The sequence below is a fragment of the Macrobrachium nipponense genome, chromosome 22, assembly GCF_015104395.2.
Source record: "Macrobrachium nipponense isolate FS-2020 chromosome 22, ASM1510439v2, whole genome shotgun sequence".
NCBI lineage: Eukaryota > Metazoa > Arthropoda > Malacostraca > Decapoda > Palaemonidae > Macrobrachium > Macrobrachium nipponense.
Genome location: NC_087213.1, coordinates 50,863,695 through 50,891,475, shown reverse-complemented (window position 1 = coordinate 50,891,475; position 27,781 = coordinate 50,863,695). Strand labels below are relative to the sequence as shown.

Sequence of the window (27,781 nt, the reverse complement as noted above, 5' to 3'; positions counted from 1 at the left end):
TAATTGATTATAGGCATACCTGATCTGTTTATACATATGTATATGGATTCATATAATTATGATTAATATATGTGCACTTTAAATAGATTCCTATTGCGTACACGCAAAGATATATTTCGATTCCGTTATTTATGATCATTTATATATAGATTCCTAGTGCGTACACGCAAAAAATATATTTCGATTCTGTTATTTATGATCATTTATATATAGATTCCTAGTGCGTACACGCAAAAAATATATTTCGATTCTGTTATTTATGATAATTTATATCTATAGGATATATGATACTTTATATATATAGGATACATGACCGAGGTTATACTACTTCACTTTTAACTAGCGTTCGAACAACTTTTCGTCCATTACACAGTTCCAGACAACCACCAATAGCCAATGAAACGGCCTTTTTTCAATGGTTAAAACGAGGGGAAAATTTGCCTGGGCGGGTCCAACGTTCCATTTTGCGCTCATACTTATTCTCTGCATCCTAAGCTACACGATTACGTTCGCGATGAATAGATCATCCCAGCACGAGTCCTTCGCCAGCAAAGTAGAGTTGAATATCTTTCGGGTCGTAATTGTCGGAAGTATGTCCCTTTTTGTAGTCGATTCCGACAGCCGCCGGAGCGTTCCGCATTAAAACGAGATTAACGACGAGATACGGTGTCGGTCGAAGAAGTCCATGAAATTCCTTTCACATTGTAGGCGGTTGTTACTTGACTGTAGTCGTCCGCTGCGACGAACGATTTTTTGAAGTTGCGATGTGACTCTCGTACTGCAGGATACTGTAACCAGGTTCCATTAATCAGCCTGCAAGTGAAATTATACTTGTCACAAGGGCAAAGTAAATTCAGACGACATCCAAATACAGGGGAGGGAAGAGAGCCATTTAGACCAGACTTAACCCACATGAATTCGCTGATATTTTGGAATTCAAAAGAGTCCGCTGTACAAACTTTTTATCCATGGCATTAACAATGAGTGAACCTATCCAGGTCTATGATGACTGTAAAAATATCCATAATTATAACAAATAAACAGATATCAATACAAATCCCAAAGAAAATTCGATATTACTGGTAGTAAATTACTAGACAAAGAAGTGGAAAACGGAGCTATTTGTAAGATTGCCAGGCAACATAAGAGTCAAAGAGAAGATTAATCATGATTCTGTATTTCTCTATGCTAACTGAAATTAAGTTGTGATAAAATCTGATCCTATGTGCCCTAACAAAAGTTTCATATTCAATTTTCTCGTGCGCATCCTCTGAGGTTAACTTTTAAAACATTATTAATAGGTAGGAGATGCAACGAAAAACCCACTATGTAACTAATTTCTATATAAACTTTGGGTTTTTCATGAAAATGTGACATTTTCCCATGAATGTTTTACTTGAATTGTAATAGACTAATGTTGCAAGTAAATATTTCATATCCATATCGTGATACTTCTAAATGTCTATGAGGTTCAGAAAAAAAAATTAATTCATTTTGTTGTTATAGAAATTCTATTTGCTTATTTTGTTCATGAATTTTAAAATGATTGCAAGTCCTTAACTAATTGCATTACACACACGGATAAGAATATGTTATGTGGCCTGTCATGTGACCTATGAACCACATGTGAAGTTCATGAACTAAGCATGCCTTTCTCCAGTCAATCTGCTTTTGCAACCAGAGACGACACACAGATGAAGCCTGTGTAAGCAGATTATTGAGGTTAAAAGGAACAAATGCTGATACGGCAATGATGGCGTCGTCACTTGGCAGGAGATTGCTCTCAGCCAGCTAAGAGTTACGTTACTTGCTGTAATAAATACGACTTTAGGATAAATTTTTTTGTTTTTTAATACTCGACCCACATGAGAAGAATGTCTGAAATAAAACAGTACCAAAATTGAACAATATATTAGTTTCATGTTGGAAAACTGCATGATTATGTTAAATTAAATATTCCTTATTGAAACTAATGAAAAAGGTTTCCATACAAATTCTATATATATTATTAGCCCTGTATAAGATTCATATAGGATTATTTCATAGATAACATTTTCACTTCTAGACTTCCTGACTTTAAAATCTCTTTTATTTTATTTTATTTTATTTATTTATTTATTATTATTATTATTATTTTTTTTTTTTCATTGACTACGAATATAAATCACCGGACAGACAATATGTCAGTAGATTTTGGATCCCTATGTGTTTCGAACTTTAGCTTATTTGTCCATTACTAAAGCGTTAAGTTAGAGTTCAAATCTTTACGCATATATATTGGGATATTTAATTATCTATGGTTACGTTTTGCTTATTGATTTTATCGTGATTCCTTTTTTATTATAATTTGTAACCCTTCCGACTTCTTACGGAGTGTATTATATTGACTCCACTTGTATCCATATTTATCTTATTTTTTTTTTATATTTATTTATTTATTTATATTTTTTTATATATATTTGATAATTAATGGTTGGCTTGAATAGTGGAAAAAGTGTTCTAGTGGCGTACCGTATAAGGCTACTTGCGGCATCAATTCTATAGATACAAATATAAATGATAAAGGTATTTAAAACCGCGAGAACCGCTATAATCCAGTTCGGATCCAATATCACGAGTTGTAACTCGTAAGACATTGACACTTCCTATTTAATATCAGTTATTCTACCAAACCGATTGACTCTGGGTGATAAAATATATATTGGTTCTTTTTTAATGGAAAGGAATTCACACAACGTGTTAAGGAGATTATTATTGATTTACACCACCCGAGTCACAGATTATTATGTGTTGAATTCCATATTTATTGATTTAGCACTCATAAATATTCGTAACGCACTCAATTGCGGTGTTTGTTTTTTAGTGCTATTACTTGTATATAACGTGTCAAGGAACTATTAACACTAAGAAGTGTTTATTTCCCTCTGTCAGACTCGTAATTCTGTTTAACTAATTCTCTACGTATATTCTTTCAAGGATTGATTTGGCACAGGATAGGCCCTTAAACTGTGACAGGTGTCTTAGTGTGTCCCTTGTCTTCATGACACGTGTTACAATCAGTTTATGTGCTTTTTATATCTGTAAGCATTGTAGGCCAGTAAAATAGTGATTTGGCTTTCTGTGACATAGTAGGGAACCCTGGATGATGGAATGCAACCAGTTTATGACGATTGGTATGAAAGAGATTATTACTAATACCTGGTCGTTAGTCATCTGCTGTGTTCTTCGGGTTTACCTCGTCACAGACCTACATATAATATTACATTTGAATACATTATTCTGATACACATACTATAAATATACTTTTGCTTTAGGGTTTCTGCTCGAAGTGTTTATTTTTGTTTTTTGCCCTAGCACTGACCCTGTTTCCGTTTCGAAGTGTTTATTGTTTGGTGTTTATTGTTTTGCTTATCGCTGTTGACACTTGCTTTGTTCAGTTTGTAACAGTTCTGCGCTCCGACCCAGATATTCAATGCTCGCGATCTCTTGGGTTAAGGGATTTTCTTGTTTAGATACGGTTTTAACAATAGGCACGGATGTTTCTATATCTTTTAGTCCAATTAATGGTTCTTTGCTGTATGGTGCGGGATTGCGGGATAATGCGTCAGCTATGATATTTGCTTTCCCAGGTAGATATCTTATCTTGGCTCCAATAACCTGAATGATCATTTGTCACCGAGTTCCTTTTGGACTGTGATTAAAGCCTTTGAAAAACTCGGTAAAGGACTCATGTTCAGTAAGGACTTTATCAGGATAGCCATAGATTATGAACTTAAAATGTACTAGTGAGTTAAAGATACCTAGCCCTTCCTTGCTTATTACTGCATATTTACTTTCAGAGGGCTTTAGTTTACGTGAATAAAAAAGCTATAGGAAAGAACTGTTTATCATATTGCTGAAGTAGTATCCCTCTTACCCCTTGGTCTGAGGCGTCTGTTGCAATAAAAAAAATTCCTTATTTAAATCAGGGATTTTTAAGTTAGGTAAGCTGCATTATTCCGCTTTTAAGATATCGAACGCCTGTTGATGCTTTTTAGACCATAATCAATCTACGCTCTTCTTTGTAAGATCTGTTAAAGGAGCTGTCATGATTGAAGAGTTACATATTTGCATACGATTGTAATACCCACTACAGCGCAAAAGTGCTGTATCCCCCTTTTACGTTAATAGGTACCGAAAGTTATGAATAGCCGACACCTTACCACGGACTACTTTAAGACCTTGACTAGACACATAAAACCTAGATAAACATGTTCGGTTTAAAAAACTCACATTTAGATATTTTACTCTGAGATTATTTGTCTTTGTCTCTGTAGCACTAGCTCTACTTTATGTGAATGTACTTCTAAGGTATTAGAAAAGATTACAAGATCATCCATATAGGCATGTAGGTTATCCCCTAAAAGTCTCCAAACACTATATTATTGTAATTTGGGGCGCAACGTAAGCCGGAGGCATACGTAAAAATTGATAATGTCCCCTGGGTGTGCTGAAAACGGTGTATGAGGTACAATCACTTAGGTAATGGTATCTGGTAAAAGCATTTAAGTAAGTCCAAGTTGGTGAAAAAAAATTTATTCTAACCTAACAGAGATAAGATGTCGTCGGTACATCGCACTGGAAACTATCGGAAGTCGTTTCCTTGTTTAAGCGACAGTAATCTGCGCAGATACGCCAAGTCCGATCTTTTATGGCATGACGTTTGAGGGAAAAATTATATGGGCTTATTTGATTTCCTAATGGCTCCTATTACTAACATTTTTCAACTTCGTCATTTATCTCTATTTTAAAATTTCATGAGAATCTATACGAAGGTACGTAAATAGCTTTATGTTTGTCCTTAGACCGTGTTTTGTTTTCAATGACATCCGTTTTCTCCCAGAGATCACTCGCTAGTGGAGAAACTTCCTGGTATTCAGGTAGAAGATAAAAAAAAATTCTGCTGAATCACCTCTGCTTGAATGACTTTACGGATATTACTTTAGATAGATTATCAGAGAGATTCATCCACGACTGGTTGGGCGTGATTAAAAAATTAGCAACAATAAAAAATGCGATATTTATAACTTCCGTATCCACGATATGTATACTTTTAGGGCTTTGTTCGCGGAAATCGTTATATTTCAGAGTGTCGGGAAGGATTAAAATTTCATTTCCCAGCAAAGTCTTTTTACACGCACTAAGACATTCGAGGGTGCATGCTTCTCGAGATTTTGCGTGCAAAGTACGACTGCGGTTGTGGGAGAATTTTGTTGGGTCATTTGAACAATGTTACGATTTATGAGACAAATGTATAGTTCCTTTATATAAGTTATTATTTGATTAACTGTCTCATTTTTTGTTCAAACGGATTTTACTATGTTTTGAAGGTTTATAGGATTTTCCTTTGATAAACACGCCTTATTTTGCAGGATGTAAGATAATATTTTGTATACCCCTAGATGGATCTTACAATTACACTACATACAGATCAATGTTTTTTATAACTATAGAGGTATCTGTAAGCGCTCGCTTATCCGGACTTCTCATTAGGGAAGTTCGAACAACAGACGGTGAGTCCGTAAATACAAGATATTACGTGTAATAAAGAAAATAAAACAAGATATTCTAATTTTTACGGCGCGTACAGTTGGGCTTAATCCACCAGTATTTATTATAACTTAATGTATTAAAATTAAAACGAAAACCTGCTCTGATTACTTATACGGTCGTGTGTTTCATAGGAAAAATCCTTTTTAATTCAAAACGATATTGGTATGAACCAACATCGCTTTTCCCCACTCTGCTAGAGTCGCTTATTGTGTGGAATTTGCTATGCTTTGAACACTTCGGCAGTTTTGACTAACCTTGACCGCTTGACTAGGTGACACAGTAACCGAGTTTGCTTGTTTGATTCTGAAAGGCTACTGTTTCTATTTCTTTTTGTAATAATTAGGATCCTTCTCTTTATTACCATCGGCAACGTATTGTGTGTTTTTTAGCATTATGTTGCTGGTTACGTATAAAGCAATGAATGACGAACTATTAGGAACTGAGCGATTACTAATAAGACAAGTTATCTCTACTGTATTCAATATTAACTGTTTGTACTTCATTCTTTGCTAAAATTTGAAATAGTGAGGGATCCTGGTCAGCGCATTTAGCCTGATGAAAGTTTTTTTACAGACATGTTATTCCTTGCAATCCAGCCATATTTTTAAAGTTGAGTTGAGTCATTGAGGTTCGATATTTTATATAAACTCAAAAAACTCAAGGCTAAAACTGCGATCGGGACTTTGCAAAGGAGCATTTATTGTCATGACCCGAAATAGTGTTACCTCTAATTTATATAGATTTGTACGGGTGTTCCACTTGTTTTTTTGTGTGTTTTCTAATCACTACGGTGCTTAACGACCCTATCCATGCATCTGTATAAATACAGACGTCCACTGCGTAAACGCATATTCACTGTTTAATATGATTTGTTACGTAAGGGATTAATAATCACCCAAAATGATAAAATTAACATAGTATATGATTATGATATTTCAGTAGAACTTCTGGAAACAGACACTCAAAGATAAAAACTCGCAGTAGCGAAATCTCAATGATGTTGATAATTTCTGTAAAAAAAAAAGTAAAAAAGTAAGATTAAGAATGTCTCGTAACTTCAGCCACAGGAATAACGAAATTCGACCTGCAAAGGAAACACTCAAAGTTACTCCAAATGAATAAAAAATTGTACTTAGCTTGCTTTTGTGGGAAGTCACGTGTTCCGATAACGACACACGGCCTTGGTCCTCCTTCTCTATTTAGCGGATGACCTGGTTTGGCTTCAGTTTCCCTCCGTGCGCGTTGTTTCGATGATTCGAGCCCTTGAAAGATCCGATGCTGCAGACGCGTTCGGTTTGTTTCTTGAAGTTATTCACTAACGATGATACTAAGTTGCTTGAAGAATCTGTTGCTTTCGTCGTCGTTGAAAAGTTCTTATTGTTTTCTGAAGTCGCTCACTAACGATGATACTAGGTTGCTTGAAGAATCTGCTGCTTCCGTCGTCGTTGACTTCTTATGATACATGATTTATTATTCTGGTTTTTTCTTCGTAGGACGTTGTAGAGTTCTTCTGGTACGCTGGCCACCAATATTAGGGCTTGTGCCTTGTATGATAAGGCGCCCTATGAGGTAATGTTAGACTAGCGATAATCTATACGCTAAGTCGGTTGGTATTGCACTTCCATCTTCAATGGAGTGTCTGGGGTTTTGTAGATCACTTACGAAGTCGGTATTATCTTTACGACGATGTGTTAAACTCATGGTTCGGTGAGGTTCTTGTAGAAAACACTAAGTATAAAAAATTATATATTCTTCTGAAGTTTTACATGGTGAAGATCAGGTATGATTGTACAAGTCTTCTAATAACGATAGCTTGATCGCTTCTGCCAATGATGATGGCTAATCCTATTCCTCTACATGATAAAGCTTAGGTAAAGAGGTACAGGTCTTCTAAAGACGATAGCTAACTCTGTTCTGCCTGTCTACCATCTCTGTTACAAGTTATGAAGGAACAGACAGTAGTTCGAACATATGAACATACTATCAGATGACATAGTTACATACGAACACACAATCAAATGAGACACGCTACAGATCACGTAGGCGGTAGTTGTCTCAAGCAGGGAACTTGGACTAATGTTTATAAACAATTGAATGACTACAGGTGACGGCATGTTATCTTAGCCTACATACTTATTGTATACGTCATCTTTAGCGTCTCTAGTCTGATCACATTCCTGCAAGCAATCTGGTTGACCTCTTTAGTTTTAGACTTTTATATATATGGACTAACATTCCATATTTTTATTATGTAAACACTTACAAATGAACTAAAAACTGCTATTTTCGGTAAGGAAGGTCTAGAAATTGAATGACCCTGAGACCGACACCAAAGTCTGAAAACCGACCATTTTGCTTGATAAATTAGGCTAGTTGATTGCCGTCTGGCAAGAGCCAACTGTTGAGCCCCTCTGAAGGAAAACCCTTCCTGCTTGGAGAATCTCTTGACAGTCTTCAGGCATGAAGATGAAGTATGCAGAGCTTCTGATGGAAATGATGAAAATAAGGTTGTTTGAGAAGATCTGGTCTCTCTGGCAGATAAAGGGGGGGGGGGGGGGCTCCACTAGTGCTTCCAGTAGGTCGAGAACCATTCCTATGGCCAGAAGGGAGCGATCAGGGTGAGATCCAGATGTTAGGTCGCTCTCACTTTATTGAGGACTGCCCTCACCAGAGTGAACAGAGGAAAAGCATATGCTTGAAGGCCTTCCCAGTTGCGCAATAGAGCGTCAGTCCCAGCAATCTGAGGATTCTGGTAAGGGGCAAAAAAGATCTGGAACTAAAAATTCAATGGGGTGGCAAACAGATCGACTGTGACAGGCCACTTCTTTCTGAGGCTGTCAAAGACTTCCTGGCAAAGTGTCCACTCCGAACCTTGAACCTTGTTCGGTCTCGACAAGGTATCTGCTAAGACGTTGTGGTGACCCAGGATAAACTGAGGGACCAACGTAATCCTCCTGTCTTCTGCCCAACACAAGATTCATTGGGCTTCTTGAGTGAGAAGGTCTGACTGAGTACCTCCCTGGTTTCTTAGGTACGGGACTGCTGTGGTGTTGTCGACGAAGATCGCTACAACTGACTCCAATAGCTGATCCTGAAAGGAAAGAAGGCCTAGGTACACTACCTTTAGTTCCCTCCAATTTAGTGACATGATTCGCTCCTCCTCTGACCAAAGGTCCGAAGTGACTTCGGAGCCCAGATGCATGCCCCAACCTTGATCTGAAGCATCTGACCAAAACATTAGGTCCAGCAGAACTGAAAGAAGAGACGTCCCTGACTTGAGGTGGTGAACTTGCATCCACCAACAGAGATCCTTTCGACATTGTGGAGAAGAGGCAACTATTGTGTCCTCCATGACGCAAAATCCCATGACTGGCGAAGGGTCAACAGAAAGGACCTCATTCTGAGACGCCCACTGGGAACCAGTTGAATAAGGGATGACAAATGGCCCAGAAGAGTCCTCCAAAGAGAGACTGGCTGCATCACAGAGGACAGAAATTCTTAGGCCAGACTTAGAAGCTTGTCTATCAGTTTCTGAGAGGGAGAAGCCCTAAAAATCTGGGAATTCTAAACAATCCCCAGATAAGTCATGATCTGGTAAGGGATTAGATGGGACTTGATGAAGTTGACACAAATGCCCAACTCGACACAAAGAGACAGAACTATCGCCCTCCACCAGACATTTCTCTAGAGAGTCGGCCTGGACTAGCCAATCGTCCAGATACTGAAGTATCCTTACTCCTAACCGATGCAGAATCGGCTAAACTGGAGCCATCCCCCGAGAAAAGACCTGTAGAGCACTGGTGAGGCCGAAACAAAGGGACTTGAACTGGAAAACTCCTGAGTCAATACAAAACTAAAGGTAAGTCTGCTCTTCAGATGGATGGGGATTTGCAGATAAGCATCTTGCAGATCTATGGAAATCATCCAGTCCCCCATCCTGACGGATGAAAGAATGGTCTGAGCCATCTCCATCCGGAACTTGGACTTTAAAATGAACTTTTTTCAGGACTGAAAGATCTATGATAGGGCGCCAGGCCACGGCCACCTATAGAGGAGGCCTGGCCACTGAACCCAAAAGGATTACTTACGTCATCAAGGTGAGGCGATCGTCCAGGCCTCATCACTGAGATGATTCAGTATTCCACTAACCTCGGACTGGGTCACTACGTAATTTTTTCTCAGTTATATTTCCTTTCTGCACTGTTTTATAATGCCAAACAAGTGTTGTGTGCCTCGTTGTCGAGGGAATTACGATATGAATACAAAAGTTTGAGCATTTTCCTTCCCTAAGGACGAAAAACTCAAAAGGAAGTGGCTGCACGTGGTTAAGAGAGAAGGATATACACCAACAAAGAACAGCAGGGTAAGTGGCTCATTTGTACCTTGATTTTCAAACATACTGATCTGAACACCAATAACCATTATATTCATTCATTTCTTGCTGATATTTCGTATTTCAGGTTATACAACAAAATCAGCAAGAAATGAATAATATATAAGGGACACTGGAATTCAACTCTGTATGTTTGAAAGAGAATATCCTGCGATATATGTCTCGTTCGTTGTATGTTCATATCTTTTATCTATATTTGTATGAATACAAAATACCTTCCAGTTTTCAAACAAGTTATAAACTTGTAATATACAGAACGTCTGCTGAAATGTAGTTCATTTTATTGCAGGTGAGCGAGTTACATTTTCGTCCTGATGTTGTATGGGAAGTTTCTCACTTTGACGAAAAGAGTGGAAAAAAGATCACTGCACGACTTGCAAAACCCAGACTCCGTAATGATGCTGTTCCAACTCTAATGCCAAATTGTCCATCTTACCTTTCTTCTACCTTAATGTACGAGAATCGCCAGAAAGCAAGAAGGAAGGCTTGAGGAAAAAGCTTTGCAAAGCTGCAATGGCAGACAGCACTGCGGCTCACGATGCCTATAAGGAAGACAGACAATTTTTTAACTTGAATGGCCTTAATGATAAGCTAGATTTCATTGATACATCGTATTGGACAATCATAAGAAAAGAGAAATATACGCGTATTTGTAGAATTTTGGAGGCTCCGCTAAATTACATACCTATGTCTTTGGTTGTGAATGACGATTGTTCGATCAGTGCATTTGTTCGCGATGTAGAAGTTAAGAGACTAGGAAACTATAGAATTCCCTCTAAGATCGGTGATATAAATGAACTGGAAATGATATTGAATAATCTTAAGAATACAGACATAGAGCAAGTTTCGAAAAAATGTAATAGTAGAATTCTTATTTTGCAGCTAGTCATTTCTTTATTGACATCCATACTTGACGAAGATTTTAAATATTTTTCAGCAATTAAGTTTGTATGTGAGCAGATACGTCTGATGACTCAAAAAACTAGAATATTCTTCAGAATTCACAATTTTTTCATCTCTTTTGTACAACTGTTCCCCTCAAGGTTACAGACTTTTAAGAGAGAGTGGTTATGTTATTTTTCCAAGTTTTTCAACAGTTAAAAGAGTTTTAATTTCTAAAGATTTTAGTCCTTACCTTGAACAGCATGATGTAAACTTACTTACATCAAACAAAAGTTCAGATCTCTTGCAGATGATGACAAAACTGTGAATCTCTTGATGATGAAATTCACTTAAAAGTTAACTTAGATTATAAAGGTGGTAATATTGTAGGTTTAGCATTTGACAGTTGTGTTGCAGCAACCAGTGTATTCGTTTTCATGTTGAATAGCATTAAGTCAACATTTAAAGATGTTGTTCATATCATCCCCATGAAATGCATGAAAGCTGAGGTGTTGCATTCTATAATTAAGAAAGTTATAATGGGATTAGAAAAGATTGGCTTCACCATACTTTGCATTATAACTGACAATAATGCCATCAATGGGAAAGCAATGTCATACTTTGCCAACCCTCCAAAGTTATCTATAGTTTATGAGCATCCTTACCAAAAAGGTAGACTTCTTTTTTTATGTTAGATTCGGTCCATTTGTTAAAATGCATCAGGAATAATTGGGTTGAACAAAAAGATACAGAAAAAAAAATGTTTCCAAAATTTTCTGACATTGGCGAGTACTTTGAAAAGGAATTGAAATGAATTATACTTCCCTAAATACATTGCAAAAGCTTCACTCTTTGGAAAAAAAATGATCTTTTAAGTCATTCTTACAATTTGACACAAAAAGCGTTGTGGCCATCAAACCTTGAAAAACAAAATCTAAACCTAGTATTAAAGAATTTTAATGAGTATTTCAGTGAAGCACTATTAACCTTTGGAACGAAAAACTGCTTGCCATTCTCTTCTCAAGTAGCAGACTACATTAAGGTAATTCACATATGGTGGACCATAATGAATGTAAAATCTAAGTTTAAAGGTAAACGGCTAAATAATCAATATGCAACACTTCTAACCAATGATGCCGGAGATATAAAATATGAGTTTCTCAACCATTTCCATCTATGGTTACAAGTCTGGGATGAAAACAAGTCAACTAAGGGAAATTTAACACGAGAAACGTTTACAGCTTTGAAACACAACAAATGCAATTATAGAGCTTACAAATTACTGTATTTCAGAACTGAAAATGGATTACATTCTCACTCGCAAATTCCAAACTGATAATCTGGAAGAACGATTTAGTAAACACCGTCAACTCTCGGGCGGAAATTATAACATATCAGTACGCCAGGTTTTTGAAGCCGAGAAAAAAATAAGAATGATATCTACTCTCAGATACAGTTTACCTCTTGATGGCAAGTCTGTTAATTTAGCTGAATTTAAGGAAATTAAGTGAGAAGAAATGAATTATAGTGACCACGTAAATTTAGGGGAATTTGATTTGAATATCGAGCAGAAAGATTTTGACGCATGCGAAGAGGTTATTCCAGTTATAGTCTATTTAGCTGGTTACTGCTGTTTCTCTGTTGATATGAAAATAAAATGTTCATTTTGCAAATAGCTTACGACACATTCGAGCGATGAAGAGCTTCCCCAAACTTATAATTATGACAATGAAAGCACTTACAGAAAATGACAGTGGATTTCTCACTGAAGTACGTGATGCAGGTCATAGCACAGAAAAGATAGAAAAGTGCTTGTTTGGGAGTCAAGAAATTCATTATTGAACAATTTTTGAAAAAAGAAAAGGACTCATTGGCCCATGATAGAAGTGAAGGAAAAAAAAGACAGCTGCAAACTTTAACTTCCAATGCCCGTTAATATATTTGTTCAGCAATGTTATTTTTATAATCATGATTATTGTTATTATTATTTCATTACTTTCTTCTGTAATAACTCTATGATTAGGGTTTCCTTTGTACATTTTTTACTGAATAAATGTCTGAATATAGAAATCACTTTCCTTTCCCTGTTTTGATTACCACAGATATTTGAAAACTTCAAAAATTTCATGGACAAAATGCTATTAGTAATAAGTAAGTTAATGAAGAATAGAAAGACAATGATAATAAGACAACGTAACGATGGGATTTCTTTGGCCTTATGGAAAACAAACAGAAGCAATTACCATGGTGACGGTCACGCACAGCTGCGGCCATGGCCTCAAGCTGCTTACGTCACAATCCAGTGACTAGGCCTCCTCTATAGGTGGCCATGGCCAGGCGCCCGAGGCCTTTAGAACCACTAACACCATCGAGTACCTCCACTACCCAAGCATCCACCACTCTCTCCTACCAAGCTGACCAATGCCGAGAGAGACAAGCTCCTACGGCGGTCTCTGGGCAAGGTAATGATTCCTACTTCCGAAAATTCTTATGCACAGACAAGAAAGAAGAAGAAGGACCTCCTGGAGGTTGAGCTCTTCCTCTACTCTTAGATCTGCACCAAGAACCTCTCCCACATTTCAAAGAGCAAGCACCAGAGGAGGAGAAACAAGCCAGAAGAAGAAGGAGGTTGTTGGGCTGGAGCAGAAGGTGTAAGTCTGGCACTAAACTTATGCTTACCTCTTAAAGAAATGGGAGGAAAACCTGAGGAAAAAGCTCTTCAGGCACAGTGAGCTTCGAAAGAGGCATCCCCTCGATGTTCTTTCAAAACCTCAGAAAAGGGAATCACCAAAAGGAGAAAAGGACAATAAACGATTTCTTTGCATCTCCGAACGAGAAGAGAGTAACTAAGACAAATACAGGTTACACCTTAGAGAAATGAGAAAGGCCTGCATAAAAGTGGCAAGCTCGTTCTATTGCACAGAAGCGATCGAAATAGACAAGCAAAATTTCTCAAAAAGAGGAGCATTGGGAAGAACAAACTAGAGTCCTTGACATACATTAAAAGACCTCCGAGGACCCACATGTTGAAGGACTGAGCCTCCTCCAAGGAGCTCATAACAGACTCCATGATAATAGTCTTCGAGCAAGACTGAGACCGAAGCCTTGGAAAGCAAATGCTGAACCAAAGTCAGACAAAATCAGGATTTGGTTTGGGGGGTCGAGAGAATGACATGTCATCCGCCACCTGATAAACACCTCTCTGGTGTCGTAGAAGAAAAGAGAGCTTCCTCTTCCCTTTCCCGATCACCTTCGAAACTTTAGTGGCGACGTTCGCCATCACCCTTGTGAACCTCTGAGCAAAGGGAAAACGTCAAAATTCCTGTGACTGGGAAGGACCTTCAAGAAATATCCCTTCTGTAATATAGCGAGGCGGAGGCTGCTTCCGCTCTTTAGGCCTCGCCTGAGGAAGAAAACTCAAAACTAAATAAAAAAGTTTCTTTAACTCAATATCATGACCGCCATTCAACGAAACACTGATATCATATGAACCCATGTCATCATCATCCTCGTCAGAACCTAATTCCCCCAAAGTAACATCCTGATGACTAGCTGTCTTAGGTCTAACACTAATACCCCTTCCCCCTTCTCCTAAATAAGTGCCTTTTAGCACTGTTACGGGACTAACAGGGGACACATTGGGTAAAGATTCGTTAGGCACCTGCCCAGACCGAATCCCCCCCAAGCCTTCACCACGATTGGGTTTGAAAGCCGGGGTATCTGTCACACTGTTACCAAGGGTGCTGTCGACAAGTACCCAACGAGGAGCTGAAAATTAATCTAAAAGATTGTTAGGCATCCTAGTAAAAGCTGCTTCAAAATTTTCTGACCTTGTTAAACTTAGTATGCTTCCTCCTGGGTGCAGGGGATTTTAGCAGGGACCTTGGTCTAAGAGCATTGGTGGGTTGGATATCCACCTCCTTCATGGCACTAGCATCAACATTGTTCACTTTATCCATAAGGGCTTTTACTGAAGACCCAATTTGGGCAACGGTGTTAACTAAAAGACCAAATTTCTGGTTTATCTGTGTTTTGAAACTGGAAATGGCACTGGGTGCTGAAGAATGCGAGCCTGGAATCGGAGTAGAAGGAAAAGTCAGAGGGCTGTTAATAGGAGAAAAGGTAGTCATACGTGTCGAAGGAACAGGCAAAATGACATTATTATCAGGAGAAGCACTCAGACTGGCAGCCCTAGCTTTGGCTCTAGCTGCAGCTTTCCTATTCCTGCCATGTTGAAGTTTAGGCAAATGTGATTTAAAACCTACTATTTTCTCTTGTCCCAGTCTTTGCACTCATCACATGTAAGAGTCAACGAGCCAATCTGCACACTACATATGCAACACATAGTATGATTGGCATACTTTGCAGAGGTCAGTCTTGTAGGTAAACTAGAGTCTGACATGATAAGATGAAATAAAGTTTCAATCAGTACAAAAGTCTAAACTAACCTAAGCTAATCTAATTACCACTACCAAAAATATCAGAATACATCACCAAAAGTGGCAAAAAAATAACCATTCCATGAACAAAAAATTCAAAAGCTGTTCAACAACCTATGTTAAGTTGTTGACTGGCAGAAACGAATTGAATCTTTCAGCTATGCTGTACCAATTCTTTCCCAAAAGTGGGCGGGACTAGTTACCTACACCCAAAACAAAAGTGATACGACAAGTTTTAACATTTTTTTTGAGCTACCATTTAAGTATAAACATATAGCTATGTAATTATTTGTTAAGTTACTTATATAAAACTTAAAACTTGGGAAAAAAATGTCTCACTGCGTGCTTATGTCCTCCACGATGACCTCCTTTTACAAGACCAACTTCAGAGTATATACGACCTTTTTGGATGGAGGACACATCATAAATGGCTATTCCCCCATCATTCAGACCACAAAGCATATACTGGTAATCTACAACTTCTAAATCTGCATAAGTCACAAATGTAGAAGCAATCTGCAAAGTAAGCACTGTATTAGTTAAAATTTTTGCCCTGAAAAGAAAGCCTTTGTGCCATTATCATTAACATTTTTATTAGATTTTTCCTCCATGGGATCATATATCTAATGAGTCCTTTTCTGATTGCTTGTGTTTTTTTGTACTTTCTGCAAGAATTCAAATAAAGAATCCTTTAAATCTAAAGCATAAGATTTTATTATTAATCCTTTGATTATCAGGATCTTCCTCATTGGGAACTTCTGGACCAGAGACAAAGGACCTAAGATAATATAGGCAGTCTTTGGGTATCGGCAATCCCGTTTTACGGCGTGATTTTCGTTTATCGGTGATTTTTGGTTATCATCACACTGTCAGGAATGGAACCCCCCCCCAAAAAAAACAAAAAAACTGGGGAGTGTGTAAAATGTAAGCAAAATTTAAAAAATCTTAAACAACTACTTGCCGATGATTGGCAATGCTGCGCAGCCTAAGGAAAAGGTTGGTAACATTGTTTACACTCATGAACAGACTGAAGGAAGAGTTTGGGGATGGGAAAGGCCTGGAGAAGTTTCCAGGTGGGGGGGGGGGGGGGGGGGGGGGGGGGGGGGGGGGGGGGGGGGGGGGGGGGGGGGGGGGGGGGGGATGGATGGCTGGGGCGTGGGAGAGGAGTGACAGTTAGGCTGTATAGAGGAACTCATTCAGATATAGGATTAATTTGGAAGCAGTTTCCTTGGCAAGGAGTGGGGTGGGAATGTAATGTAGGATGGGTGGAAAAGGTTAGGTAGGCGTCTGACTTTGCTTGAGCTTTTGTTGTTTACGTTTATGTGTTAATGCCTTTCACAATTTTATTCGTGTATGTATACAGTACTGTACTGTAACCAAACAAAAAAAAAAAAAAAAAAAAAAAAAAAAAAAACAGAGAGAGAGAGAGAGAGAGAGAGATCACCTATAACATACACCTTAACTTTTTTATTCTATTTTATATTATTATGCTACTCTCATATTTTTACTCTATTTTCTCATTATTTATTTTTATTCAGTATGATACTAGTTATAGACAGCACATGTTGCCAGCATCTACAAATTCACATTAAATATTTTTACATAATCAGAGGCGGAATATCTCATGTTATATGTGTGATAATCATATTTTTAAAAGCCATATCATAGTACACTTTTCCGTTCATAAGTTTGAGACAGAGAGAGAAACAAGTGGCCAGGGCTTCTTTACCTAAGCCAAGGACATGTGTTCGGATACCTACAACGAATGTTGAGGAAATGGAACAAGTTCAAGAGTAAATTGCCTTAATAAAAAAATTCAGGTATAGAACATATACACCATTATTAGCTGAAAATTCGCAGTTTTTCTATGAGAAATATTCACAAATTACTGTATTTTTTAATCAATTCCATCATAAAATGCACTTTTTGTGATAAAACTACATATTACGAAATCCAGGTATAAACATTTTTAGTGGAATTTTCTTAGTTTTAACTAAAAACTAGGCGTTTTAAGTGTTTTTATGGGGGATTCCACTATTCGCAGGGGGTCTGGAACCCCCCCCCCCGCGAATAGAGGGGGGAACACTGTACTTCATTGTATTGCCCAAAATTACCGGAGGGTCTAAAACATGCCATATCAAATTATCAAGAAGATACAGCTTAGAAAATCTATGCGACAACGAGTCTGAAATGGTTAGTAATATACTTTTACAAGATGTGATACCCATTCACAAAGTTACGGCACTTTTCAAAGATAGGATGATACCTTGTAGAAAGTTGTTGTTAGTTTTGAGGTAATTTATTAGTTTTCATGCTTTTAAGTGTAAAATCGGTATGGGAAATTTGAATTATACTTACATTTTTGTGCATAAATAGGAAGGTCAGTACAGTTACTGTATTATGCCCATTCACATAATACATAAACCTGTGATGAGGTGGTTCAGTTGTGTTAGTTTGATGAAATGAATTCGTTAACATACTAAAATATATCAGAGACATAACTAAGAGTTGTATTAGTGTCATCTTGTGAAAATTACTGTTAACCTCTGAGAATAGTGCTGGTGCAATCAGCATTACATGCAATTACAGTACATACAGTTAGTGTACTTTTAAAAGATGTGATACCCATTCATATAGTGTGCGTGTATATATATGCATATGTGTATAATTATATATATATATTATATATAATATATATATATATATAGTATATATATATATATATATATATATATATATATTGGGACCAAAAGGTTCTAAAAAAAACATTGGGACTGAGAAAATCTGACAGAAATTTAGGCAAACAAGGGAGGAAGGGAGCTTAATTACCAATACCAAATGGTGTCCTTTGAACTAATTTATTATTAAAAATATATACAGAAGGGTCTTTTACATTTATACAAATTAATGAGGTTCGTAAATAGATGGGCATGAATAACAGTTACAAGGTATGAGTCAAACATCATTAACATGAACAGCTCAATAATTACTGTAAAATCATATCAAAGCCCAAAAATAGAGTCAGCATATAATGAGAAAAAAGTTCAATAATTAAACATCAATAATAACCATTAAGCGAATGAATATTACAGTTAAGAGTCAGTAAAAATATGTAATACACTTACTTCAATTACTACATTAAACAGTCAGTAAATTAATCATATGACCTCCATAATTAAATCTGAAGTTACAGATACAGCAAAAGTAAAAACAACCACACATCCAAAATGGTTACCACTTTAGCAATAGCAAGCTTAAACACATTCCTGCAAAGTACTATCAAACAAAAGTATACATTGTAAAATTACTCTTACATAAGAGACAATAGGACACACACTAATAGGGTCATAACGTTGTTACCAAAAATATGTTGCACCCAAACAACAGGAAATAAACTTAACAGGGTTAAACGAATATAACCACCACAGGGCTTATAAATACAACCATAACACGGCTAACAAAGATAAGGTGACCTTCAGAAACATGCAAGGCTGCAATACTCGGACGAGATCACACAGATGAGAAATTCGGAAACATGCAAAGTGGCAATACTCGGACAAGATCCCATACACAGATGAGGTGAAATTCCGAAACATGTGAGGCTGCAATACTCGGACGAGATCACACACAGATGAGATGAAATGGGAGGCTGCAATACTCGGACGAGATCACATACACGAGAAATTCCAAAACATGCGAGGTTCCAATACTTGGTTGAGATCCCATACACAGATGAAGTGAAATTCCGAAACATGCAAGGCTGCAATACTCTGACGAGATCACACACACACATGAGAAATTCCGAAAAATGTGAGGTTGCAATACTCAGACGAGATTCCATACACACTGATTAGGCTAACCAAGAGGGTGAAGTCTCACACAAGGACAAGGATGTTCCCAAGGACGAGATCATGCACACTAACGAAGAAGTTCTCGAAATCCTGTAGTAAGTACTGACACTGACTCCATGCTGCTCCCATACTGACACTCAGGTACCGACTCCTCAGGTCACCATAACTGACAAAGACTCTCTGTCTCTAAGATGGTCTCCTACTGACTGAAGAAATTAAACACAGCATAACAGACATCAACTCCCCTTACCTTAAAAACAACACAAGAACACATCAAGTGTAACAGCCATTAGAAAGATACAATCTGAAGACTATTGTTCCAGGGAAACTACCACTAAACCTGACAATATATATATATATATATATATATATATATATATATATATATATATATATATATATATATATATATATATATAAATATATATATACAGGCAGTCCCCAGTTATCGGCAAACTCTAGTATTGGCAATCTGGTTTTATGGCGCTTGTCTAGCACCATAAAATAGGCGCCACAAGGTGCGTATGGTGCTGATAACCAGTTAATGTCGCCATAAATAACGGAATTTCAGTTAATGGCTGTTTTTGCTTATTGGTACACCCTGGTAATGGAGCGTCGATAACCGGGGACTACCTGTAGTGTATATATATATATATATATTATATATATATATATATATTATATATATATATATACACAGTAGTACCTCATACTTCAAACTTAATCTGTTTTAGAAGGCTGTTCGAAGTATGATTTGTTCAAAATATGAGACAAATGTCCCAAAAGGAAATAAAGGGAATCAGGATAATTTGTTCCAGCTAACCCAAAATGTCTCCCTTTTCACATTGTTTCTATTATTAATGTGTTCAAAAGTTAAATGAAGAGTGTAAAGTATTGAAACAGTACGTTCTATGAAGTAAAATGTTCGAAATTTTATTTTTTCTGTATACGATTTGTGAACTGTTTGGTAAAAATGGTGCCAGCCAGCTGGGGGATGGAGAGAAGAGAGAGAGAGAGTAACCCTTGGCAGCAAACCGAATTGGTTGCAGTATGCAAAGGTTGATAGTAAATTCAATATATATATATATATATATATATATATATTATATATATATATATATATATATATATAGAGAGAGAGAGAGAGAGAGAGAGAGAGAGAGAATAATCAGCATGTTTTCACTTGGACCTTAAGTGCATGAAAGAAATTAATTCTGCCACAATACATCAACTTACTGTTGGGAACAGCAGACTTAGAACAAACATGAGAATTTTGCAAGCAAATAAGTAATAAGCCAAGAATGCAAGAAAAGAAAAGAGAGATAAAATAACTTTTCACATGGAAGCCATTTAAACAAACAATCGAAGGCATGCAGAAACTGAAAGTCGCCAGTTTGTTTATTACATAGCTGAGTTGCTTTTACAAGAATAAAAAATTGTAAAAAGCAATTGTAACTAGATTAGTATTTTGCGGTAACAAAAATAAAAGCGATGTGGGCAAATCGAGTGTAAATGAAAGAAATGGGCGAATAATTATCCCAGCCCAGCTGATAAGTAAGTGGGAAGCAGAGCCGCTCTTCCCTCTCCTCTCCTCTCCTCTCTCTAACGTCAACTCAGCGCGCTGAACACTGTCTCGAGCAAGCTTTTCTTTTCTTTTACTGTACTGCATTTTATTGTTTTCATGTTCAATCATTTTAAATTTATTGTGAAATAACATTTTATTTTTTATGTGAATTGGTACTGCTTTTACATACTTATTATAGTAATGATTTTACTGTCTTTTCTTCTCAACAATACAACGACGCACGATAACCTAAAATCATTCATTCATTATTCCTCAAAATATGTAAATGTTCCCTTGGTCTACCTCAAGTTAGCTGTGTATCACCGCAATGACGAATGATTTTATTAATCATTTCTGCTAAGTTTTATTTACTATTTTCTTAATATTGTCCAACTAGACCGTCTCACTTGGCGCACCGAACACTGGCTCAATTAAGACTTTTTTTTTCCTGTATTGCATCTGATTGATTGTTTTCATATGTTATCATTACGTTAAATTTATTGGGAAATTCCCTTTTTATATGTGAATTATTATTGCTTTTACATATATACAGCAATATTTTAACTCTTCTTCTCTCCTCAACATATCCACGCTCCATCATTCAGTTTCAAGTCAGATGGGAGTGACGTCAACGCGGTTACGTACGATTTTATACATCTTTTATACTAAATGTTATATTGAAAGCTAAATTGTATATTAAATGCTTTATACTTTTTATTTATTTTGTCGAATATGGTTATCATTGAACTATAATATTGTAAATTAAAAAAAAATTAATACAGTTTAACTTGCAAGACCCAGTGGGCAGTCGAATACAAATATAAACTAGATAATCAGTCAGTTCGAGGTAGGAGCATTTGTGCGACAAATGATACAATATTTTCTCGAAAATTTTGTTCGAAAAACGGAAAATTCGACATAAGAAACGTTCGACAAACGAGGCACCACTATATATATATATATATATATATATATATATATATATATATATATATATATATATATATATATATATATATATATAGGCAGGGGAGGGCGCAGGAACATATACACATCCATTGATACATTTATGTCAACGCGTTTCTTGACCCATGGTCACATCATCAGGACATCTATATAAAAAGGAATCCGAGCACATAATTAAAAGAAATATATACAAAGCATAAGAAAACTTAAAATGGAAAACTAAGTTAACCTTAAATACTGAATCACACTTAAATACATTTACACATTAAAAACCAAGAAAGTTTAAAATGATCCTTAAAAAACTAAACTCAATAAAGAAAAATAAAGGTAAAAACGAACTTAAATGAAGAGCAAGGCGCACCTCTCAAAATGACAGAGACAAACGCACTAAAAGAAAATACACAAGAACAGGGAAAAAGAAGGCGGACAAACTATAAACAAACAAGATAGTTATGCTATGAACAAGGGAACAGCCGATGATTGGCAATTTAACGTAGGTACAATTCTCTTTATTAGCAGACTTTCCAAGAGAAGCAGTTCTCCAGGTTCCTTGACTTGGCCAATTATTTTAAAGGTTGTCATATTGATCGATGTCTTGCAACTTGTAGCGTGCGATCTTATATTGGAAAGTTCGGGATTAGACAATCTCAGCCCGTACGATAACTCACGCCCATGTGAGAATCGGCCCCTGACCTTGAGGAGACGCCGAGTCGAACCAACGTAATTCCCGGAACTACATCCGGGGCACTTGTACTCATATACGACGCCCGACGTCATCAAAGGACAGAGCCGATCCTTGAAGGGAAACAAAGAGCCAATAGTTTTAGGATTTTTTGGAATTAATTTTATATTTAGAGCACCAATATGATTTTCAATAATTTTAGCACACTGCTTGGCAAAGTTTTGATTGGTGGGTAAAAAACAAAAGCTTGCGTATATAGTAAGTTTCGGTACGTTACATTTAGGTGTTAAGGGTGCAAGTTTTTTATCAAGAACTTTCTTAATAACCTTAAGTACTAGATGGGCAGGGAAACAGTTGTTACGGAAGTAGTGCTTAAGGAAGAGAATTCAGAATGAAAGAGAGCCAATTAGAAGTTAGAGATAGAGCCCCGATGTACCAAGGTATGCACAGAATTAATTTTAAAATTAATAAAACAAAAACTATAAAAATTGGAGCCGAGTCCGGTGAATGTACTTTTCCTAAAAATGTCGTGTTAAAATGATCATTGTCCTTAGTAACTAAAACATCAAGGAAAGCCAACTTACCGTCTTGTTCTTTTTCAATAGTAAAATTAATATTATTATGGAAGTTGTTGGCTAGGTTTAGGAATCTGTCAGCATCATATTCATTTTTCAAATAGAGAACGAATGTATCGTCTATATACCTGGCGTAAAATAAGGGACAGAAGGACAAGGGGCACTCCTCCATTACTTGCTCCTCCAGGGAACACATGAAAATGTTGGCAAAGGTGGGGTGGGGGCCGAGGGGAGACCCCATCGCCATCCCATCGATCTGTTTAAAAAGCTGGTTACTAAAAACAAAGGCCGTGTCCAAGCCACGGCTAATTCTAAAAGTGTTTTAAAAGATTCATAAATTAAAATTACAATATATAAAGTCAGGTGTAGGGAACAATTTGTTAAAATAAGATCATGGTCTCCCTCACAGGAACGTTAGTAAAGAGGGATTCTACATCTAAACTGACCATATACAAATCTGAGTCTTGTGAGAGGATCTTAGTTTTAAAATCTTCGGAGTTTCTTAGGGTATATTCATTCCGGGTCAACGGCTCCAATAAAGGTACCAGAAACTTAGCAAGCTTGTAGTTGGGCGTATTGTATTTTTTTTTTTTTTTTTTCTTTATTTTTTTTTTTGGAGGCTCAGGATAGGGTACGGAGGGGAACCCCTTGTTTGTGGATCTTAGGCAGGCCGTACAGGATACCAAAGGAGGACCCGCTGGAAAAAAGATCATCATAAGTTTTCTCATTTATTATTCCTTCAGTTTTGAGAGACCGTAAAAATCTATTGATCCTGTCTTCTATCCGGTAAATTTCTTGATAGTTGGGTTGTCCAATTTTAGTGAATTTGGTGGGATCATCGAGTATCGTGTTCATTTTATTTAAATAGTCAGTTTTATCTAAAATAACTACCCCTCTTCCCTTGTCAGGTCTAACAACTATGATGTCTTCACGTTTTGATATATTCTTGAGTAGTTCGTAATCCTCCTTCCTGAAAAAGGGAGCCCAGTTAGTTTTTAATTTGGCAAACCCAACTATCAAGAAATTTACCGGATAGAAGACAGGATCAATAGATTTTTACGGTCTCTCAAAACTGAAGGAATAATAAATGAGAAAACTTATGATGATCTTTTTTCCAGCGGGTCCTCCTTTGGTATCCTGTACGGCCTGCCTAAGATCCACAAACAAGGGGTTCCCCTCCGCCCTATCCTAGCCTCCTACAATACGCCCAACTACAAGCTTGCTAAGTTTCTGGTACCTTTATTGGAGCCGTTGACCCGGAATGAATATACCCTAAGAAACTCCGAAGATTTTAAAACTAAGATCCTCTCACAAGACTCAGATTTGTATATGGTCAGTTTAGATGTAGAATCCCTCTTTACTAACGTTCCTGTGAGGGAGACCATTGATCTTATTTTAACCAAATTGTTCCCTACACCTGACTTTATATATTGTAATTTTAATTATGAATCTTTTAAAACACTTTTAGAATTAGCCGTGCTGGACACGGCCTTTGTTTTTGTTTTTAGTAACCAGCTTTTTTAACAGATCGATGGGATGGCGATGGGGTCTCCCCTCGGCCCCACCTTTGCCAACATTTTCATGTGTTCCCTGGAGGAGCAAGTAATGGAGGAGTGCCCCTTGTCCTTCTGTCCCTTATTTTACGCCAGGTATATAGACGATACATTCGTTCTATTGAAAAATGAATATGATTGCTGACAGATTCCTAAAACCTAGCCAACAACTTCCATAAATAATATTAATTTATTTTCTATTGAAAAAGAACAAGACGGTAAGTTGGCTTTCCTTGATGTTTTAGTTACTAAGGACAATGATCATTTTAACACGACCATTTTTAGGAAAAGTACATTCACCGGACTCGGCTCCAATTTTTATAGTTTTTGTTTTATTAATTTTAAAATTAATTCTGTGCATACCTTGGTACATCGGGCTCTATCTCTAACTTCTAATTGGCTCTCTTTTCATTCTGAAATTCTCTTCCTTAAGCACTACTTCCGTAACAACTGTTTCCCTGCCCATCTAGTACTTAAGGTTATTAGAAAGTTCTTGATAAAAAAACTTGCACCCTTAACACCTAAATGTAACGTACCGAAACTTACTATATACGCAAGCTTTTGTTTTTTACCCACCAATCAAAACTTTGCCAAGCAGTGTGCTAAAATTATTGAAAATCATATTGGTGCTCTAAATATAAAATTAATTCCAAAAAATCCTAAAACTATTGGCTCTTTGTTTCCCTTCAAGGATCGGCTCTGTCCTTTGATGACGTCGGGCGTCGTTATTGAGTACAAGTGCCCATGTAGTTCCGGGAATTACGTTTGGTTCGACTCGGCGTCTCCTCAAGGTCAGGGCCGATTCTCACATGGGCGTGAGTTATCGTACGGGCTGCAGATGTTATCCCGAACTTTCCAATATAAGATCGCACGCTACAAGTTGCAAGACATCGATCAAATATGACAACTTTAAAATAATTGGCCAAGTCAAGGAACCTGGAGAACTGCTTCTCTTGGAAAGTCTGCTAATAAAGAGAATTGTACCTACGTTAAATTGCCAATCATCGGCTGTTCCCTTGTTCATAGCATAACTATCTTGTTTGTTTATATTTGTCCGCCTTCTTTTTCTGTTCTTGTGTATTCTTTTAGTGCGTTTGTCTCTGTCATTTTGAGAGGTGCGCCTTGCTCTTCATTTTAAGTTCGTTTTTACCTTTATTTTTTCTTTTATTGAGTTTAGTTTTTTAAGGATCATTTTAAACTTTCTTGGTTTTTAATGTGTAAATGTATTTAAGTGTGATTCAGTATTTAAGGTTAACTTAGTTTCCATTTTAAGTTTTCTTATGCTTTGTATATATTTCTTTTAATTATGTGCTCGGATTCCTTTTTATATAGATGTCCTGATGATGTGACCATGGGTCAAGAAACGCGTTGACAATAAATGTATCAAATGGATGTGTATATGTTCCTGCGCCCTTCCCCTGCCTACTATAGTACCCTTTGATGTGTGGATTATATATATATATATATCTATATATATATATATATATATATATATATATATAAGTCATATCACATTTCCGTGATTCATATACATATATCGAGCTACAATGTCCTTTAATATCTAATTCGCTCTACCTCGGAATTAATATATTTTTATATATGCTTAACCGAAGGGGAATTTTTTTCTCTCGATAATAGACTTGCCTGGACTGGGGCGGGAACCCACGGAGCCTTTCAAATCCAGGAACGTCAGTGAAGCTTTTACCTACTGCACCACCGCAAGAGGCTCGTATATATATATATATATATATATATATATATATATATATATATATATATATATAATAAAAGGAGCCCATAAAAACACCAAAATATCGAGAGAGCGATACTATATTTCAGAGACTGCTGTCTACCTCTTCAGGTAGATGAATGAAAAAAAGTTACAGAATAGGTGGTTTATATACCAAGAGATCCATCCACAGGTAAGCCAATTTAGGTCACTCCGGCTGATAATCTTCCCTTAATCTTCTTAAGCGTCGGTTGAATGAAAACCTTGTCGATGACATCTGTGTCCTGCTCCTTTTGAGATATTCATTACCTGCCTCTCTTTAATCAAGGCCGATTCCATCATTTGACTCTTTTACCGGCAGTTGCTGCTATAAGTTATATGTGACAAATTCCAGTTTATAATATGGTTATATTAATTTATATGGTTGAAAATAGCTGAGTTCTGTTGTCCATACCTAACTGACCGTTTGTGCTGTATTAATCTCTGGGGAAGTGATTTTCCTGTAAATCCGATGCCTGGACCATAGTATAAACTGGAATTTGTCACGTATAATTTATAGCAGCAACTGCCGGTACAAGAGTCAAATGATGGAATCAGCCTTGATTAAAGAGAGGGAGGTAATGATTACCTCAAAAGGAGCATGGGACACAGATGTCATCGACAAGGTTTTAATTCAACCGACGCTTAAGAAGATTAAAGATTATCAGCGGGAGTGACCTAAATTGGCTTACCTGTGGATGGACCACTTGGTATATATACAACCTCTTCTGTAACTTTTCTCATTCATCTACCTGAAGAGGGAGACAGCAGTCTCTGAAATATATTATTTCTCTCTCTATATTTTGGTGTTTTTATGGGCTCCTTTTATTAGATTGAATTCTGTCATAACAGAACATTTTTACCAGTCATATACTATAAATATATATATATATATATATATATATATATATATATATATATATACATATATATATATATAATATATATATATATATATATATATATATAAGTAAGTAAAAATATATATATATATATTTATATATATATGCATGTATGTATTGAATGTATGTATGTATGATGTTTATATATATATATATCTATATGTATATATATATAGTATATATATATATTATATATATATATATATATCTATGGTTTATATATATATATATATATATATAGTTATATATATATATCTATAATATATATATATATATATATATATACTATACGGAGTAAGTTGTAAATTTTAATATTAGTCATGGCCTGTTTCATTTAGACCCTTGTATTTGTAACATGTTTAAGAATGACCTCAAAGATATAATTACAGACTTAAATACAGATTAGTTTCCTTAGAGATATCTTCGTTGTATATCTATGTTTAATATGTTTTGTGGATAAGTTTTTATTTACCAAAGATCTGAATTGGTCAGCTGTCGCCCGGTATAATCTTTTAATTGTCTTGTCCCTGTGTCTGAGCAGTGGGACTTAATCTTTTTGTTTTAAATTTGTACCCATGTCTATACTTGTTCGGAAAGATTACACATTCTCCAGG

The 27,781-nt window shown here is 36.5% G+C and overlaps 1 protein-coding gene across 6 annotated transcripts in view; it reads right to left on the bottom strand.

Annotated features, from left to right (window-relative positions):
• LOC135198629 (DNA excision repair protein ERCC-8-like) overlaps positions 1–27,781 on the bottom strand; it is a 201,661-nt gene that overhangs the window by 63,006 nt on the left and 110,874 nt on the right. For 5 of the 6 annotated variants that reach the window (XM_064226389.1, XM_064226395.1, XM_064226392.1 and 2 more), the window contains one exon: positions 15,646–15,822. The exons of the other annotated variant lie outside the window; for it this stretch is intronic. In XM_064226389.1, the coding sequence (XP_064082459.1) occupies positions 15,646–15,822 (177 nt within the window). The remainder of the gene's footprint in view (positions 1–15,645; positions 15,823–27,781) is intronic. 6 annotated transcript variants of the gene reach the window in all.